This window comes from Anoplophora glabripennis, unplaced genomic scaffold (assembly GCF_000390285.2).
Source record: "Anoplophora glabripennis isolate ALB-LARVAE unplaced genomic scaffold, Agla_2.0 scaffold460, whole genome shotgun sequence".
NCBI lineage: Eukaryota > Metazoa > Arthropoda > Insecta > Coleoptera > Cerambycidae > Anoplophora > Anoplophora glabripennis.
In genome coordinates, this window is record NW_019416794.1 from 388,582 (window position 1) to 406,787 (window position 18,206).

The 18,206-nt window shown below is 31.9% G+C and overlaps 1 protein-coding gene across 2 annotated transcripts in view; it reads left to right on the forward strand.

Annotated features, from left to right (window-relative positions):
- LOC108911361 (C-terminal-binding protein) overlaps positions 1 to 18,206 on the forward strand; it is a 211,623-nt gene that overhangs the window by 174,593 nt on the left and 18,824 nt on the right. The window contains exon 4 of one of the 2 annotated variants that reach the window (XM_018716277.2): positions 10,190 to 10,495. In XM_018716277.2, the coding sequence (XP_018571793.1) occupies positions 10,190 to 10,495 (306 nt within the window). The remainder of the gene's footprint in view (positions 1 to 10,189; positions 10,496 to 18,206) is intronic. The other variant, XM_018716278.2, reaches the window with a different exon arrangement.

Genomic DNA, 18,206 nt, shown 5'->3' on the forward strand with positions numbered 1-18,206 from the left:
CCTCTGTACAGGCGTTAATTTTCAACCAAACATGATTCTGAAAGCGTCATTGTAATCTTAAAGACGTAATTAAGCGACCTATTAAAAAATATCACCGTTTTTTTGACATTAACATTCTCAAATTGTGCATTAAAAAACCGTGCGTTTTTCGCTTATAAACAATTTGAATAACATTGTTGCTATTTATGCTATCTCACCGAAAATAGATGCAATGGATAGCTGGCAAAAAAATACAGTTTTAAAATAAAAAAAGTACCCTGTACGACCAACAGGAGCCAAGATAAGAAATTTTTTTTAAATCGTAGCGCAATTGTTTATAAATATTAAGGTTGAATAATTTCCGGGCTGGTTGCCACGTCGTTGGTTTATAACAGTTGACGTTTCGAGTGACATATCGCTCTCTTCTTCAGAAGTTACTCTGAAACTGGAGATCTACTAGTCCTGTCACTATTTATATTTGATGTGGTCACTGGTCCATGATGTTCCGGTGGGTGACCTCGTACGCGTTGTTGACGTTTCAGTGGGTTGCTTTCACGGATGACTCTCTTCCATATACCTGGCAGATCTACGCTACCATCCCTGTTGAAATTGTTCGGATTTCTGCAAATTTCTAGAGCTTCTCTGTATAGTCGGGGCCAAAATCTTCTCTCTCTCACTACCATGTTGGCTTCACTTAGATCCACTGCGTGTCCCGTGTCTGCCCTATGCTTTGCTACTGCCGATTTTTCCTAGTTGTTATTTTTGAGGTGACTTGTGTTCATTTAACCTCGTGTTGATGTGCCTTCCTGTTTGTCTTATGTAGACCTTTCCACAAGAGCAAGGAATACTGTACACACCAGGGCCCTGAAGCTGGTCGTTGTTGCAGGTCTTTGGAAACGCTGCCGCCACCTTCCTTACAGTGCTGAATACTGTGTTGATATTCCGTGGGGCCAGATGATCTGGCCCCACGGACGCAACACCGTAGGGGAATTCCTGAATCACATTAATGAGTTAAATCCAGATATCCAGTTTACCATGGAAATAGAGAAAAATGCCACTCTTCCCTTCTTGGATGTTTTGGTTGAGAGGAAACCAGATGGCACTTTAGGACATCGAGTATATAAGAAGCCAACTCACACACACATGTATTTGAATGCGGAGTCCCACCACCACCCAGCCCAAAAACAGGGGATCATAAATACCTTGATTCATCGAGCGCGGATCATCAGCGAGCCAAGACACTTGACCGAAGAACTAGAACACAAGTTTAAATTGATGCGCGCTGTAAATTTTGCAATATCTCGACTTCTATTCATCGTAGAAACTGGGGTAGCTCGACGAAAACATAACAATGGGCATATTTACGAATTTGTAGAATAGCCCAGAACCCCAGAAAAAATGCATCTTTTATACTTAAATTTTTTTAATTTACAAAAATGTCACAAAAATTATTGTTAAACGAAATATTTATTAAAATTTCAATTTCGGAATTATTTTATTATTATTAAATAAATAAATGAAGCAATCGTTCATTTAAAAAGTTATTTTTTTTACATATAAGGCAAAGTAAACTTGTTTTTTCAATATTTTGTTACCTATTTAATTACGATGTAAAATTAAAGTGAAAATTCATAAATTATTTTCAAATTATTATTTCTCATAAAAATAGAAAAAAAATTAAATGTTAAATTGTATTATATTGCATTATATCTATTATTGAAAATGGTTGTGATTAATATTTTCTTAATTAATTTTGATTATGTTTTTTTTGTATAAAATTAGTAATAAATACTTTATATATTAAAATTTCAACTACAGCGCCCACTTTTGGCACACTTTTGAAGTATGACAAAACCCTCAACTTGTCATAGGTTTTATAAAATTTTAACAATAAATGCGATAATTATAAACAAATTAAAAAATGGTCACTTTTCTTGTTTTTTTGCAATAACTTATTTGTTTATTAACCGATTTTAATTTAACAAGTCTCATTTTGTCCCTAGATAATTTTAACCCCTACTAGCTGTCTGTGAGTCACTTTTTGCTAAAATTGATGGTTTTCTCTGCAAAGTGAAAAAACTTTTCCTCACTTATTTGTTTAAATAGAAAAGTTAGCTAATAAAAGTTTTTGACTCACGAGATGAGAGATGTCTTGTATTATGTTCCTTTAGACAATTTTACAATAATCTCGCGGATAGGACTTTTTTCGAGTAAAAATTTGCTTGGTCTATAAGTCGATTGAGCCAAATATGCCTTATGCAAGTGTTACTGGTTTCAAAGATACAAGGCGTCAATGTTTGAATTTTATTTTGAAATTTCTCAGTAATTTTGGAAACTCTCAGAGGCACTTTTTTGACATGACAATAAGAATTTTTGAAACTAATTTTGGCGTTGCTTGTATAGGGCGTCAGTTATGCCCTATTCTATTGATAAATAGGGACAAAAATTTTTTGCCTTTAAAATTACGGATATTGTGTATTGAAAATATACAATATGGTCCTTCCTTTCATAAAAAAATTACTCTTGTTCGTTTTCACTATCTCCCTGGGTTATCGAGATATGTGCATATACAAATTTCAATGCATTTCGTTTTTAATCAACTTTTAATTATTAAATTAAACCAATGCGACTTGACAACTAGTGTATGAAAAAAATTATTTACAGTTTAAACAAACCGTTTAAAGAGACAATAACAAACAAAATAGAAAAAATTGGAAATTTAAGAAATATCTACTTTAAAAAAACATAACATAAAACACACCATAGAAATGAGACAACCCCCAAATCCAAAGCCAAAGGCTGTGCGGAAGAGGGCTATACTTAAAAAAACGCGGACAAACACCCATTATCCATCGACATTGCCAGTGCCTATGCCAGGGATCGAACCCGGTCCAGAATAGGAAGTCTGGCCGAGAAATGCTATACTATTATAGGACTACTACTACTACTACTAGGACTACTTAGGACTAAAAATTACTAAATTACTATTAAAATTGTTCAAAATGAGCGCCGCCTTGCTTAATACACGAGCACATCTAACTAGTGGTGGCTGTACTCTCCAAATCATTTGAATTATTTTTTATTTCCTGGCTATGGTGGAAAATCCTTTGCCGTAGTTCACAGGAGTTGCATAACACATCTTTTCAAATCACCCTAGAAGTAGAAATCCAAAGGATTTAAATCTGGTGATCTAGGCGGCCAGGACATCAGAAATAAAAAATAATAGGTACCTATTCAAATGATTTGACCAATTTTTACTTCGCCTTTAGGTCGCATGAGTTTAATTTAAGGATTAAAAGTTGCATAAAAAACGAAATGCATTGAAATTTGTATACAGGGTGGTCCGAATTTTATGCAGGAAACTTCGATGGCAGATAGATCTCATTAAAATAATATGTGTTTGCCTTATAAACATAGGTCTGGAGCGGCCTCGTTTTAGAGATACAGGGTGTTGAAGTTGTTAAAAAAAATTAATTTTTTGTTTATATTTCCGGAATCTATTAACCGATCTCAATAAAATTTGGTACAGATAATGTATGACAGTAGGCCTTGCATTCCCTAAAATATGAGCTCTAAAGGATCGACCAGTGGTGTACAACTGGACCGGGTCACCCCCTTTTTGATAAGAAAAACCTACGCCACTGTATTTTTTACAAGCTATTGTAATGGATTTATATTCTAATGTACAAAATACGTAAAAAAGATAACTTGAATTTTTTTCCTAGAGTTCACCGTTCTCAAGTTATTCATACCAATACAACTTCCTTGTGGCAGATACTTCTAACCATAATATTACAAAAATATTTATGTTTATGCATAAAAGTAAGTACAATTTGTAAGCACATCAATAAAATTCTTTACACTCGTCCCTTTCATCTTTTTGGATTAAAACGATATTTGGAAAATCACGACGGCGGCGGCGCAATGAAAGGCACAGAAATGAAATTTTAAGAACATTTGACGACGATCCTCGGCTACGTACACGAAGAACGTCTCGGCAACTTGGGGTGAGAAATCGAAAATTTGAAAAGTTCTACATAAGGATGGTAGAAATCCCTACCATTTACAACCTGTGCAAAATTTACTTCCGGGAAATGTAGACACCTGAATTTTTGTTAGTGGTTATTTTAAAGTCTCAACATAATCTAGAATTCTTACTAGAAATACTTTGGACCGATGAGGCTACGTTCACAAGGCGAGGGGTAGTGAATTTTCAAAATATTTGGTTACAAGAAAATCCTCATAAAATTCGGACAAGATCTTTTCAACGCGAATTTTCTGTGAAAGTGTGGTTCGGAATAATTCGGACCTTTCTTCTTGTCATCCCATCTAAATTCCCAGTCATTTCTAAACTTTCTAAAAAACCATCTATTTAAATTATTAGAGGATGTTCCATTAAATATACCACAAAATAGCTGGATACAAATGGATGGTGCTCCTGAGCATTTTAGGAGAATAATACAAGAGTGGCTTAAAAATTATAAGGGGCGATGGATAGGTTGAAAACCAAATGCCAATGTCAACCATAATGGTGCAGAGAATCTAGTGTCTTGGCGAGCCAGATCGCCAGATCTAAGCCCCCTGGACTTCTATGTTTGGGGTTACCTATCTGAAAAGTAAAGTTTACTCTACTCCAATAGATCAAGACCACAACTATTGCAGCAAATAGAAGACGGGTGTAATGAATTAAAAGAAAAGCACCACGTGATATTAGGTAATTCCATTAATCATTAATAGAAGTTGTCAGAAATGTATCGATGTGGATGGTTCGCATTTTGAATAATTGCTGTAAATATGTAACGTTAATTTCATTTCTTGTTTAATTGTTGTTGCTTGGTAAATGTATTTTTATTATTATTTTGATTTAAATTGTTCTTATTTGTAGAGATAGTGGATTAAGCCTCCAGGGGAAACTAAAACACACTAGGAACACTACCTCACAGGTGATGTGGAAATAATTTTGATGATCTGCTTACAAATTGCACTTACTTTTAAGCATAAACATAAAGATTCTTGTATTATGGTTCGAAGTGTCTGCCACAAGGGGATTGTATTGGTATGAATAACTTGAGAACGGCGAATCTTAGGGAAAAAATTCAAGTTACCTTTTTTTACGTATTTAGTGCATTAGAATATAAATCGGTTACAATAACTTGTAAAAAATACAGTGGCGTAGTTTTTTTTATAAAAAGAGGGCGGCCCCTGTCTAGTTGTACACCACTGGTCGATCCTTTAGAGCTCATATTTTAGGGAATGCAAGGCCTACTGTCATACATTATCTGTACCAAATTTTATTGAGATCGGTTAATAGATTCCGGAAGATATAAACAAAAAATTCAAATTTTTTTAACAACTTCAACACCCTGTATCTCTAAAACGAGGCCGTTCCAGACCTATGTTTATAAGGCAAACACATATTATTTTAAAGAGATCTATCTACCCTCGAAGTTTCCTGCATAAAATTTGGACCACCCTGTAAACAAATATCTCTATAATCAAAGATGTTGAAAACGAACAGGAGTAACTTTTTTATGAAACTAAAGACGTTTTTTCATATTTTCAATACACAATGTCCGTAATTCTAAAGGCAAAAAAAAACATTTTCCTGTTTATCAAGTAATAGGGCATAACTGACACCCTATACAAGTAACGTCAAAATAAGTTAAAAATTCTTATTTGTCATGTCAAAAAACATAAGTAGTGCCAATTTTGTTGTTCACACTCTGACAGTTTTTAAAATTATTGAGAAATTTCAAAATAAAATTCAAACATTGAATGCCCTGTATTCTTTGAAACCAGCAACATTTGCATAAGACATATTTGACTCAATCGACTTATTTTGGCCACTACAACTGCCAGATTTGCCAACCTTTCGCAGACACCCTGTATATCTAAATTTTGGACATTACATATTTTGAGAAATTTATTGTGGGAATTTTCTTGGACTTTTCGTCTAGAAGAATTGTCTAGATTAATCTGTCATTAACTAAAGCTAAAGAAGATAAATGTACTTTTTCCAATTTTTTTTGTTGCATAACCTCTTCCGATTTACTAAAATCGATGTTTCTCGAGAGTAATTATTAAGAAATGGTCCAGGTAGTATTCAAAAATATGTTATTTCCGTTAATAAACCATAGTGGTTCTATCTCGTATCATTTTTCATATAAGGGGTATTCCTTCGTTTTCGAAATCATATTTTTTCTAACCTCATGTGGTATGGTGTTTATAGTACATGGGCAACTGCATAATTTGACACTTTTAGTAATTCGTTATACCTAATGCAGAAGGATTGGTTACGGGATGTCTCATTTTTTTTCTCAGCACAATCGTTAAGTCCTAATTCTGGTTTCTCCATACATTTTTACTTATTAAAGGTATATTAGTGTTTGAAGTATAAAAATGGACTGTTTAGAAAAAAGTAATCTTAAAAATCAGGTTGTACAGTAACTTAAAAGTACAGATTAAATGTGATAACTTTTATTATCTTCTAAACTGACTTTTGGAACATCATTGTTTATTTTATTAATTTCTCATTAGATCGTCAAAAAACAAATTGCACTTTTAACATATCTTAGAATTCTAATGATGATTTATTAAATCTTCTCCATATTCTTTGTATTATAAAAATACTAAAAATGTCAAATTATGCAGTTGCTCATATAATAGCACCATATGTGTTATTTAAATCAGCTTATGTATTAAAGACTCGTTTACAATGAACAATGACAAACCGTTACATCTATGCTTGAAATACTGCTACTGCTGATTGGTTGAATAGAATCTCGTGAAAAATTTTACCAATCTTTAATTGCCAACATGAAGGAAATAAAATTACTGTTCCAAGCAAAATTACTGGTCATGTAGCTTGTAATCATTTATAAAGGCTCTGTAGAAAATGGAACCTAAATTGGAACACCATGTATAGTCATACAACTTGTTTATATGAGGTGTTTCAGGATTAATTGACCAAAATTTGAATTCAGGTGGTTCAAATATGAAAAAAGTCCTATGTGTCCGGAGATGCTTCATTTTTGAAATATGATGTTGAAATTTAAAAAAAATGTTACGATTTTAAAATGTTGATGTTTCCATAGAGTAATGAAACCTTAAATAAAAATCAGCTCAGTTCATATGAAAATATGCCACCCATTGGTGCAGATGTGGCTAGGTTTTGTAAATTTATCGATTTCTTAAATTTCTAGTGATGTTCAATTATTTACATTTTATTTGAAAAAAATAAAACATTTGAGTCTTATTATGAGTCTTAAACATTTCAATGAATTTAAAATAACATGGAACTACTAAATGAAAAGTTTGTTGGTGTAGAAAGTTTACACTTTGTGACAGAAATTTTATAATTTTTCGGAACTTTGTTTGCTACCTCTAGCAAAATGCAAAATTTCTACATTAATTTTTCTTTCTGAACTACCTGTAGCTGACAAAATATACAAATTCGATGAACTTTTTATCTTTACTGTGAGTCGAAATACTTTTTATCTCGATTTTGAGAACTTCCATATGTACAAAAATTTTGCTAGAAAACTTTTTGTCAAGGAAAAATTTGAAAAACTTTTCCCAGATTAATTCGATCTTAAATTTATTTTCAAAATTTGTTGTTAGCTAAGGTTTGATAAACAAATATAAACATGGAAATATTTGCATGGTGTTAGAACTAGGTCGAGTAAGGTGTGCCCTAAAAATAACAATTTACCCAACAGAAGGCCAGAGAGTGTTAACACAAAATTTGTACATTTAGTATTTCACATACATAATTTCTTGTAAGATAGTATTATTAAGGTATTACATTTTTTCTGGGTTACATTCAAAGGATATTATATATTATGATAGAAGTTAAATTACGCTCATGGGCAGATTCAGGAGAAGGCGGGATCATGATGATCAATAAAAATAAATTATTTACAACTTTTATTATGTAAAAAATCCATTGCCCTCTGTCTACTGTCAGTAAGGAATCTCTACAACAGAGGTAATATACTTAAGTGGTAAATAAAAGTGGAGTGAAAATTGATCACAACTTTTTTATTTGCACTTTTTAAAAAATTTACAGATTAATTGTTAAAACTCATTAAAATGTGTATTTATTTATCAGTGGGGGTTGGTGAAAATTGAAGTGATCATGTTCTGCTAATAAAGCATGGTACCAACACCATTTTTTACATAGCAAACTTTTATGACAAAAAAATTTTGAGAGGAATTTCCATAATAAAAAATAAAATGATATCTCGAAAAAGGTTCGAGTAGATTTGATTGAGTAGATTTGTTCATAATCAGCTACCATACAAATAGCAATTTTTTACTTCTCTCGAATTATTAATTTTGAAAACTAAAACAAATTAAAATTTAAATAGGTACCTATAACTACAAATCAAATTTAATTTTGTGATAAATATAAAAAATATATACATGTAGTCCACGCATGACCCTTTTCGAAATTTCAGGTCCGCAACCCCTATTTTAATTTTTTCATCATGATAGTTATCTATGTGAGCATAGAAATCACCTAAAATAGGGTATGGCCTCGAGTATGGCCCCCCTTAATTATCAAAACTTGACCATTTTAATTTTAAGGTAAAGTAGAAAATAAAATAAAATGATGTTTTATGCATTTATGTAATTGTAAGCGTTTAAGTCAACCAAATCCTCTTTAATTACATTGATTAACTTATAAAAATTGTGAAATTTGAAAACAGAAATACCTACCTAATCGTTTCGTAAGATTTTTTGATAGTCTTCAATTGTTTTCTTAATTTATTGGAAATCTATAATACCAAAAGTTGTAATTAATTTTCTGGTCAAAAAGGGTGATTTAAATTTAGAATTTAGATGATTTTTCTTTTGGAGTAGTTTGTTCCCAGTAACAAATAAGTGCCAAATTAAAAAATATGTACTCGCTCATTTGAAAAAAAAGTTAAGGCAAAATATGAAATAGTATGAAGGTATTAAGTAGTTTTGTAATGAGTTCACTTGAAACACAATGTAAGTAATGTAGTTTGATTTTAAAACAAAAAGTTAAATATTAATCTATAAAAACTGCATATATAAAATTTTAAATTAACTTCACTCCTTGTACGTTTTTGAAGACATTTATTCTCCATAAGATGTATACCTATATAATTTTAAGTAAACTAATGAAAATATTATATGTGGCATATTAACAATTTAATTAAATGTAATTATAGTTTTTATACAAGTATAGCACTACAGTGTATAAATTTCAAAGCCTTGTTAATCTAAAAAAATGTGTTAGAATTATGAATAAATTTAAATATTATAACACTTTTTTAACAAAGGTGAAAGTTGTTTGTCACATATTTACATATATCTAACATCAAAATTTCTGTTTAAGGTCAAAGGTCAAGTGTATGTAATAATAATTATCCCAACTAAACCATTGCTGTAATTCTTGTTTCATTCTTAACATTTTATGACTATTAATTTAATAAGAGGTTATTAAAAACAGCAATATAAGCATCAGTCATTGCTTTTATTTATTGTTATTTTTATTCTAGAATGTAATATACAGTGAGGAACAATTATTTTATATGCCTTGTTTAGTATTTTTCCGTGTTTTTAAAATTATCCCTTTTTTTAGCTGTACAGTAATTATTTTTTAAGTAGGTTTTCATAGAAAGAAAAAAATGAAGGTCAAGCATGAAAAAATACTAATTATATTTTAATGATATTCGATATTATAACATTAACCATCAGTATCATTACACTTGAATTAAAACTGTGTCTTGAAAAAAAATGCTGAATTGAAAAAAAAATTGACAAAATATTGATATAAAAAAAATACTTTGATGTTAAATAACTGATTTAATAATGAGTTTCTCAAAAATGTCAGAAACTTATACCATTATTTTTTTAAATTACCCCTAAATTTTTTGCTCATGGTTTCGGAAAACGATATGAAAATTAATTAATAGCGACAGGTTTTCTTCTGTCTGAAGCTTTTAAATCATTCATTTTTTGGATTACTAACATCATTTCATATTACTTCATTTTGTTAACTATGCTATAAAAGGCAAATATTAATTACTGACCGATTTAAATTTGATATCTTCCAAAAAAAGACAAAAAAAAAGGTAGCCTTTTTAATATCTCTTCCTGTCAGCAAAACTTGGACATGGACGTTTGTTAGTAAACTTATGATTTTTTTCTTACTAATTGTTTAATCTTCTGCATACAGCTCGAGGAGGCTTAGTGGACGACGACGCGCTAGCTCAGGCCCTAAAACAAGGACGCATCCGCGCGGCCGCCCTGGATGTACATGAGAACGAACCCTACAATGTGTTCACTGGCCCCCTCAAAGACGCCCCAAACCTCTTGTGTACACCGCACGCGGCCTTCTACAGCGACGCCTCAGCCACTGAACTGCGGGAAATGGCAGCATCGGAGATCAGGAGGGCGATCATGGGCAGGATACCTGAGTGTCTGAGAAATTGCGTCAACAAGGAGTACTTCATGGGGCAGGGCTCATATCCCGAAGGTACAGGTAATATAAGTACTACTAACACTTTACACTAGTAGAGGTAAATTCTTCCTACGATTGGGGCTCATACATCCTGCTGTTGAATACAATTTGATTATCGATTTAGGACAATTTGTAAGTAATCATTTGTACGAAGTTTACGTCACAGTCGAAAAAACTGGGCAAATTGAGGAATTTATGATATTTAAAAAAGGTCGTGTATATCCGGAACTTTTTGCTGCACCTTTTTGAATGTGGTTAACTGCTTGCCAGGTGAATTTTTTTAACAAAAACTTGTAAAAAATAGATCCTATTTTTTTAAAAAGATTTCTAATGTACAGGGTGTTTCAGTTCGAAGGAATCAAACTTTAACCACAAATACTTAGAACTCGATAAATAAATCAGAAATGCCTTATAAAGCAAGGGTCTAAGTCTCACCGTTTTCACTCTACAGGGCCGTATTGGTATTTGGTATGGTGTTAACACTTACACGTGCATAATTTACTGTAAAATATACAAATTTTTGTAGGTCAGAGGCGTAGGAATGAGTAATAAAGCGGGATTTTGTTACTCCAACTTCTACGCCAATGACCTAATAATCATTTGTGATTCATTTTTAGATTTCGTGTACAATTCTACATAAAAAAAGGTATACTTGTTGAAAATCGGTATGGTATATCATTTTACCAAAAATCTCAGTTGAATGGGAGACCGTTCTTCTGATAAGATGAGATAAAACGTGCAAATGTTAACACCACACCAAATTTGAATCAATTTGTTATAGGCATACTAAAGATTTCGTAAACAACCGACCAATACGGCCCTGTACACTGTGAAAACAGTGAGACTTAGACCCTTGTTTTATAAGGCAATTTTGAGTTATTTATTGTGTACTCGAACTAAAACACACTGTATATTTAGTGTTACAACTATAAACTATTTTGTAAAATCAAACATTGTTTGTGCAAATAATAATATGCAGGTAGAGTCGGGAAATTTATACCAAACTCCAGGATCGGATCCTACACGTCAAAATAAGGAAAAAAAATGACTTTTTGTATATCTTACACAGTCCAAGAAAATCATTTAACAACATACATTTTATTACTGTTGCATCGCAGCATAAATCAGCAAAATAAATTTCATCGATATAGCTTGAACGTAAAAATTTCTTTAGATTAATGATTGAAATGAACTGACGATAGAACTCGTTACCTCAATTTCTTTTTTATGCACTGTCAAACTCTAGTTATTAATTTTTATGGCCACAATTTAACTCCAATCATATATGAACTTAGGAGTATGTAGCATAACTGAAATAGTTTTAATGAAATCTCAAATATAATGACTTAACCAAGACCAGAGCCGTTCCTGAGCAGTGTGCTGGTGGTGCCCCGGCACCAAGGCGGCCAAAATTCAACTTTTCTGACCTGGTCTTCCCCAGATTCCTAACTAAAAATATTTAAACAATAGCAGCAAAGACTGCAAAGATAGAATGTATATTAATTTTCGTCTTATAAATAATGTAGCATTAAATACACTGTTTTAAAATACATTTTTTTTATACACTAATGCAAAAAATTAAAGGGTCAAAAGAATTTCCGAAATTTTTCCGTGATTTTTTTTTAATTTTAGGTGAAAAATGGTCGTATCGAAATTTAAAATAAAAGGAAATTGAAGATGAATAAACACGCTATCTGGTCATGGTCTGGCTTAGCTCAAAAAAAAAATTTCCAAGTCAATGGAGTTGGAAAAAAAAATAAAACTTGCAAAATTTTTTTGTCGCGCTATTTCTTAGAATTGCATGATAACCGTAACACTTTTAAAATTTCGACCGAAAGATCTAAAAACTATAATCTTGGAGCTTCAAAATGCTATTTTTTAATTCCCGATACGACCATTTTTTACCTAAATACAGTGTCAAAAATCGCGGAAAAATTTCGGAAATTCATTTGACCCTTTAATTTTTTACATTAGTTTAAAAAAAATGTAAAAGCACAGATTGAACAAGTGAACGCTTAATTATTAAACACAGAACCCGAGCGAAACGAATGCTGAGTGCTGAGATTATAATAATTATTACCTACTTATCATCAGATTTACAACGTTTAGACAGCTCAAAATTTTTATATTCTATATTTTGTGAATACCTCTCATACTAGTCGCAATAGAGCGAGAGTTTTAGAGCTTTTGATTATTATTTCTGTTATGACTTTTTAGATTATATTTTACAGTTGAATATTGTTAGTGCAAATGTAAATCGATCTGTGTTTCTAATAACACACCTCCATTATCTCTAATCCTCGATATTAATAATGTCATAATGATATGATATATACATACTACGGGGTAGGGGCAGCCAATTTTTCTATGCACCAGCGCGGCAAGTACCCCAGGAACGACCCTGACTAAGACATAAATTATCAAATCTATATTAAAACTGACTTTTTTAAATTACAATTAACACTGTGAAACAAAATTGTCAAACATAAATTAATTTATGAAATTTGTTTTAAAATGAGGCTAAAAACTTCTAAACTCGATCTTTCAGAAGTAAAGAAAAATCGGTTTATTAGTGACAATAAAAAAGAAAAATTATGTCTTAATTGTAAGATGTATGGGTTTTCGTTGTTTTATTAAGGTGGTAGGACTATATAATCTATTTTCTTAAATCACCAAGCACTGCATTCTTAACATTACCCCTAATATCTACTAGATGAATATAGTTGCTTTAAATTCCTGGTCCTTTAGGATAACTTCTCATAAATCGCCTCTGACGATAAATCACCAGTTTTATATATTTTAATCACAAAATATACAGGGTGGGCCAATGGAAACTCCACCCCGATTTTTTTTGGTTTAAAATAAAAATCTGGGAAAATGCTCGGACACGTCGACTTTTGATTTGAGGGGAAACTATTTTTCAGTTTTTTTCATCCCTGTAGCTTTAACCCCCTAGGTGGGGAGAGAACAACCCCCCAAATTTGAATAGGGGATAGGGGTCGTGCCATACCTCTTTTTAAAGGTCTCATCGAGTTCTTTATGACCTTACAATTTCGCCTCATTATTTTTATCCGTAACAAAATAACAGCTTGTCCAAATAAAAATACTTACTAATTTATTAATTAGGTCTACACATGAACTTTGTCTAACAAACTGTTTAAAATGTCCGCCGTTAATATCCATGCAATAATAAAATCAATTCTCTATCTCTTCTCTAACATTCTGCAACATATCGGCAGTTATCCTTTGACATTCTACAGTTATGCGTTCTTGCAGAACATGAAGAGAAGCTGGCTGTGTTTTATAAACTGTAGACTGCAAATGGCCGCAAAGAAAAAAGTCTAGACAGGAAAGATCAGGGGACTCAATAGATCCCCTACGGCCAATCCTATGACCTCTAAAATTTTCGTTGAGGAATTGCCTAACAGGGGCTGCATAATGGACTGGAGCTCCATCTTGTTGAAAAAACACTCATGTTGTGACAAGTTATTATCTTTGGCAATGACCTCCCTTGTTCTAGGAACAATATTGTCTTGAAGCAAAGTAAGATACATCTCTCCAGTCAAATTGTCTTGCAAAAAGAATGGGCCGATTAAGTTATTGCCTAAGATACCTGCCCAGACATTCAACTATTCAGGATGTTGAGTGTGAGAGAAATAAATGTGGGTTTGAATCGCTCCAGTATCGACAATTATGTCGATTGATCAACCCATGTAGAAAAAAGGAGCATTCATCTGAAAAGCAGATATTGTACAGGAAATTTGGATTGCCAATACACCGTTCACTCATTTCTTCTACAAATTGTAATCGTCGGTCATAATCATCCTCGTTAAGTTCGTTAAGCAATTGTATCTTGTATGGGTAAAATTTGTGACCCTTCAAAATTCTCCTAACGCTTGTTCGCGATACGCCGGAGACTTCGGTCAATTGCCTAGTACTCAATGTGTTAACCATTGTAATATGTCCTATAACTGCGACTTGCTCCCTAACGTAAGTATGCGAGACATTTTTATCCTGATGTCTTTCGTTAAATTGTCGTGCTGTTTGTCTTGCACAGTCGTTGTTTTTGAAGTAAATAGAAACCAATTCAACCCGCTCATCTATAGTGCACACCATAGTTAAATCTAGTTACAATCTCTCGAACTAACGATAATCTTGAAACTTAAAATGATCGTACAAAAATGTTTAGTAAACAAACTTTGCAAAAATTTTTTCTCCAAATGTCAAAAAAACGGATGTTTTGTTGCTAGTTTTTATGTCAATATTCGGATACACTATGGCAACGATAATTCTTGCCGCTGAGATTATTTCTAACAAAACTCCTAAACAAACCGGGGTGAACTTTTTGTGAATAGCAGTTTGTTAGATAAAGGTCACGTGTAGACCTAATTAATAAATTAATAAGTATTTTTATTTATTTTTATTTTGACAAGCTGTCATTTCGTTACAGATAAAAATAATGAGGCGAAATTATAGGGTCATAAAGAACTCGATGAGACCTTTAAAAAGAGGTATGGCATGACCCCTATCCCCTATTCAAATTTGGGGGTTTATTCTCTGCCCAGCTATGGAGATGAAAAAATACTGAAAAATAGTTCCTCCTCAAATCAAAAGTCAACGTATCCGAGCGTTTTCCCAGATTTTTATTTTAAACCAAAAAAATCGGGGTGAAAAGTTTCCATTGGCCCACCCTGTAGATATTAAAATAACTGGATTCATGCAGGGCTTGCATTTCAACATATCTATTTTCTTGGGACATTTAAAATCAAAACACTGAATAAAATAATTTTAAAAAGTAAAAAGTTAAAAATGTGTTATTTCATCGATTTGTAATGTTTCCTACTTTCTCAGGTAGGTAACAGAACTGTAACAAAACATAAATATCTGATTTGTTTATAAGCTAAACCGAAAAATATTGTGAATGAATGAAACACATACCCAGTTTTTTTAATTAATGGATATTGTTATACGATGTTTAATAATTGTGAAATATAAATGTTAATATACATTATGCCATTTAATATTCCCATTGTTGTTTCCAGAAAAACTAATGTGTGTATTTGAAATCACTGGGCGGAGTGGTAGTAAAACATTAAACTAAGTATAAAAGAATTTTTTTTGTTTATAATTGAGAGCCTTCATAAACAATTACAAGCCACGTGACCAGTTTTTTTTTTTTGAACGGTATTTTCATTTCCTTCATATTGGCAATTAAATTTCTGTAAAATAAAAACTATTAAAACAGTAAGATCAAGATTACATTAAAACATCTCGGGTGTAGACATAACGGTTTGTCATTGTTTGTTGTAAACGAATCATTAATATTGGTGACACTAAGATCTAGCGATTTTTAGTTTGATAGTACCCGCAGTGCAATGTTGGTTGCCTAAGATCAGCAGTCACGTAGTTTGTAATCATTTAACACCACTACCGCCTATTGCGTTCTCTCCTTTATAGTGCTCACAACAATTGGTTGTCATTCTTCCAAGACGACTAAGTCAGTGAAATAAAATTGTTCGTTTTTGTTCTAAGGGTTGATGACTTTTTTGGTTTGTTGTATGTTTAGAATTCCATAGATATCTTGGCGAATGGTGCGCTGTAAATTTGGGATTGTTATTATTTGTCTCGTTGCCACTAACTTCACAAAAAGAAACTATCGCCTGTCTGAAATATATGAACGTAAACACTAAAGCGTCATAAATTTTATGATATATAGCCAAAATAACGTTAAAAGATGATGTAGTCTGGAATTCACACCAAATTCGACTATAAAATTAATTAGGAAGCTACTAAGAACAGTACTACAGACCATTCCAGAAGTAAATGAATTCAAGGGAAATTTGTGGGCTGTCGTCAATTTTACGACCTATTAGTATTCTAGGATTGAATAAATGTTTATATAAAGTGTTGCAAAATGTGTGATTAAACAAAAAACATTTAAAATCACGATTATCTCCGAAACCGTTGAATATAAGTATAGGAAACCTCTATATCAATCGACGCAGAATTTAATTCTACATATTCCTGACTAATAAAATTGTTGGTGTTCCATTTGAAAAAAAAAAGTTTTCAACCTTTGAAGATTACTGTATTGGCCGCAAAATTTTAAGGACCCTGTGCATAGCTGGGTCAAATGTGGCACATTTTCTATGAATACATAACATATAGTACTAAGAATGCATGTATGACATTTCCAGCTATACGGATGTTAGAGATATTTAATATTAATCGTGACATTGCACCTGCCAAAATTTTTAAAAAATCCAATTATCTCGAAAACTATCAATTTTCAAGACATGGATGTGGTAACAGAAGTTACTTAAAATAACTCCCAGAATAGGGTTGTCCACTATAAAAACAAACCATATACAAATTGTTGTTGAGTCAAAGATTTTATATAAAAGAACCTGCCTGTATAGTCAAATTTTAAATATATGACAAATTAGTGGTAGAAATAATTTATGAATTTTTGCGTTACTTAAAAACTAGTCTTACGTCGTAAGGGGCAATTGAACAAGAAGCTAGTAGCGATCCTATTACATAATTTTGAAGAAGAAGAAAATATGTCAAAATTGTCCATCAAACCCTGCTGCCCTGTTTCCTGTTTTTTAAACAAAAATTACACTAGTGACAGCAGTCTATCAATTAAGAGTATTTGTGATAGTTATTATTAATTTCCTGATTGTAATGGATTCAACAAAATTTAAGTGGTGTTNTAGATAAAGTTCACGTGTAGACCTAATTAATAAATTAATAAGTATTTTTATTTATTTTTATTTTGACAAGCTGTCATTTCGTTACAGATAAAAATAATGAGGCGAAATTATAGGGTCATAAAGAACTCGATGAGACCTTTAAAAAGAGGTATGGCATGACCCCTATCCCCTATTCAAATTTGGGGGTTTATTCTCTGCCCAGCTATGGAGATGAAAAAATACTGAAAAATAGTTCCTCCTCAAATCAAAAGTCAACGTATCCGAGCGTTTTCCCAGATTTTTATTTTAAACCAAAAAAATCGGGGTGAAAAGTTTCCATTGGCCCACCCTGTAGATATTAAAATAACTGGATTCATGCAGGGCTTGCATTTCAACATATCTATTTTCTTGGGACATTTAAAATCAAAACACTGAATAAAATAATTTTAAAAAGTAAAAAGTTAAAAATGTGTTATTTCATCGATTTGTAATGTTTCCTACTTTCTCAGGTAGGTAACAGAACTGTAACAAAACATAAATATCTGATTTGTTTATAAGCTAAACCGAAAAATATTGTGAATGAATGAAACACATACCCAGTTTTTTTAATTAATGGATATTGTTATACGATGTTTAATAATTGTGAAATATAAATGTTAATATACATTATGCCATTTAATATTCCCACTGTTGTTTCCATAAAACTAATGTGCGTATTTGAAATCACTGGGTGGAGTGGTAGTAAAACATTAAACTAAGTATAAAAGAATTTTTTTTTCTTTATAATTGTACAGAGCCTTCATAAACAATTACAAGCCACGTGACCAGTATTTTTTTTTTTTAGTAATTTTATTTCCTTCACGTTATTAAACTTCGGTAAAATTAAAAGTTATTAAAGTAATACTATCAAAATTTCATTAAAACACAACATTCTGTTTCACTGGCTGTGATTGGCGTAATTTTTCACAAAATATTATTCAACCAATCAGTGATCGCATTATCTGTAGACGTAACGGTTTGTCATTGTTCATTTTAAA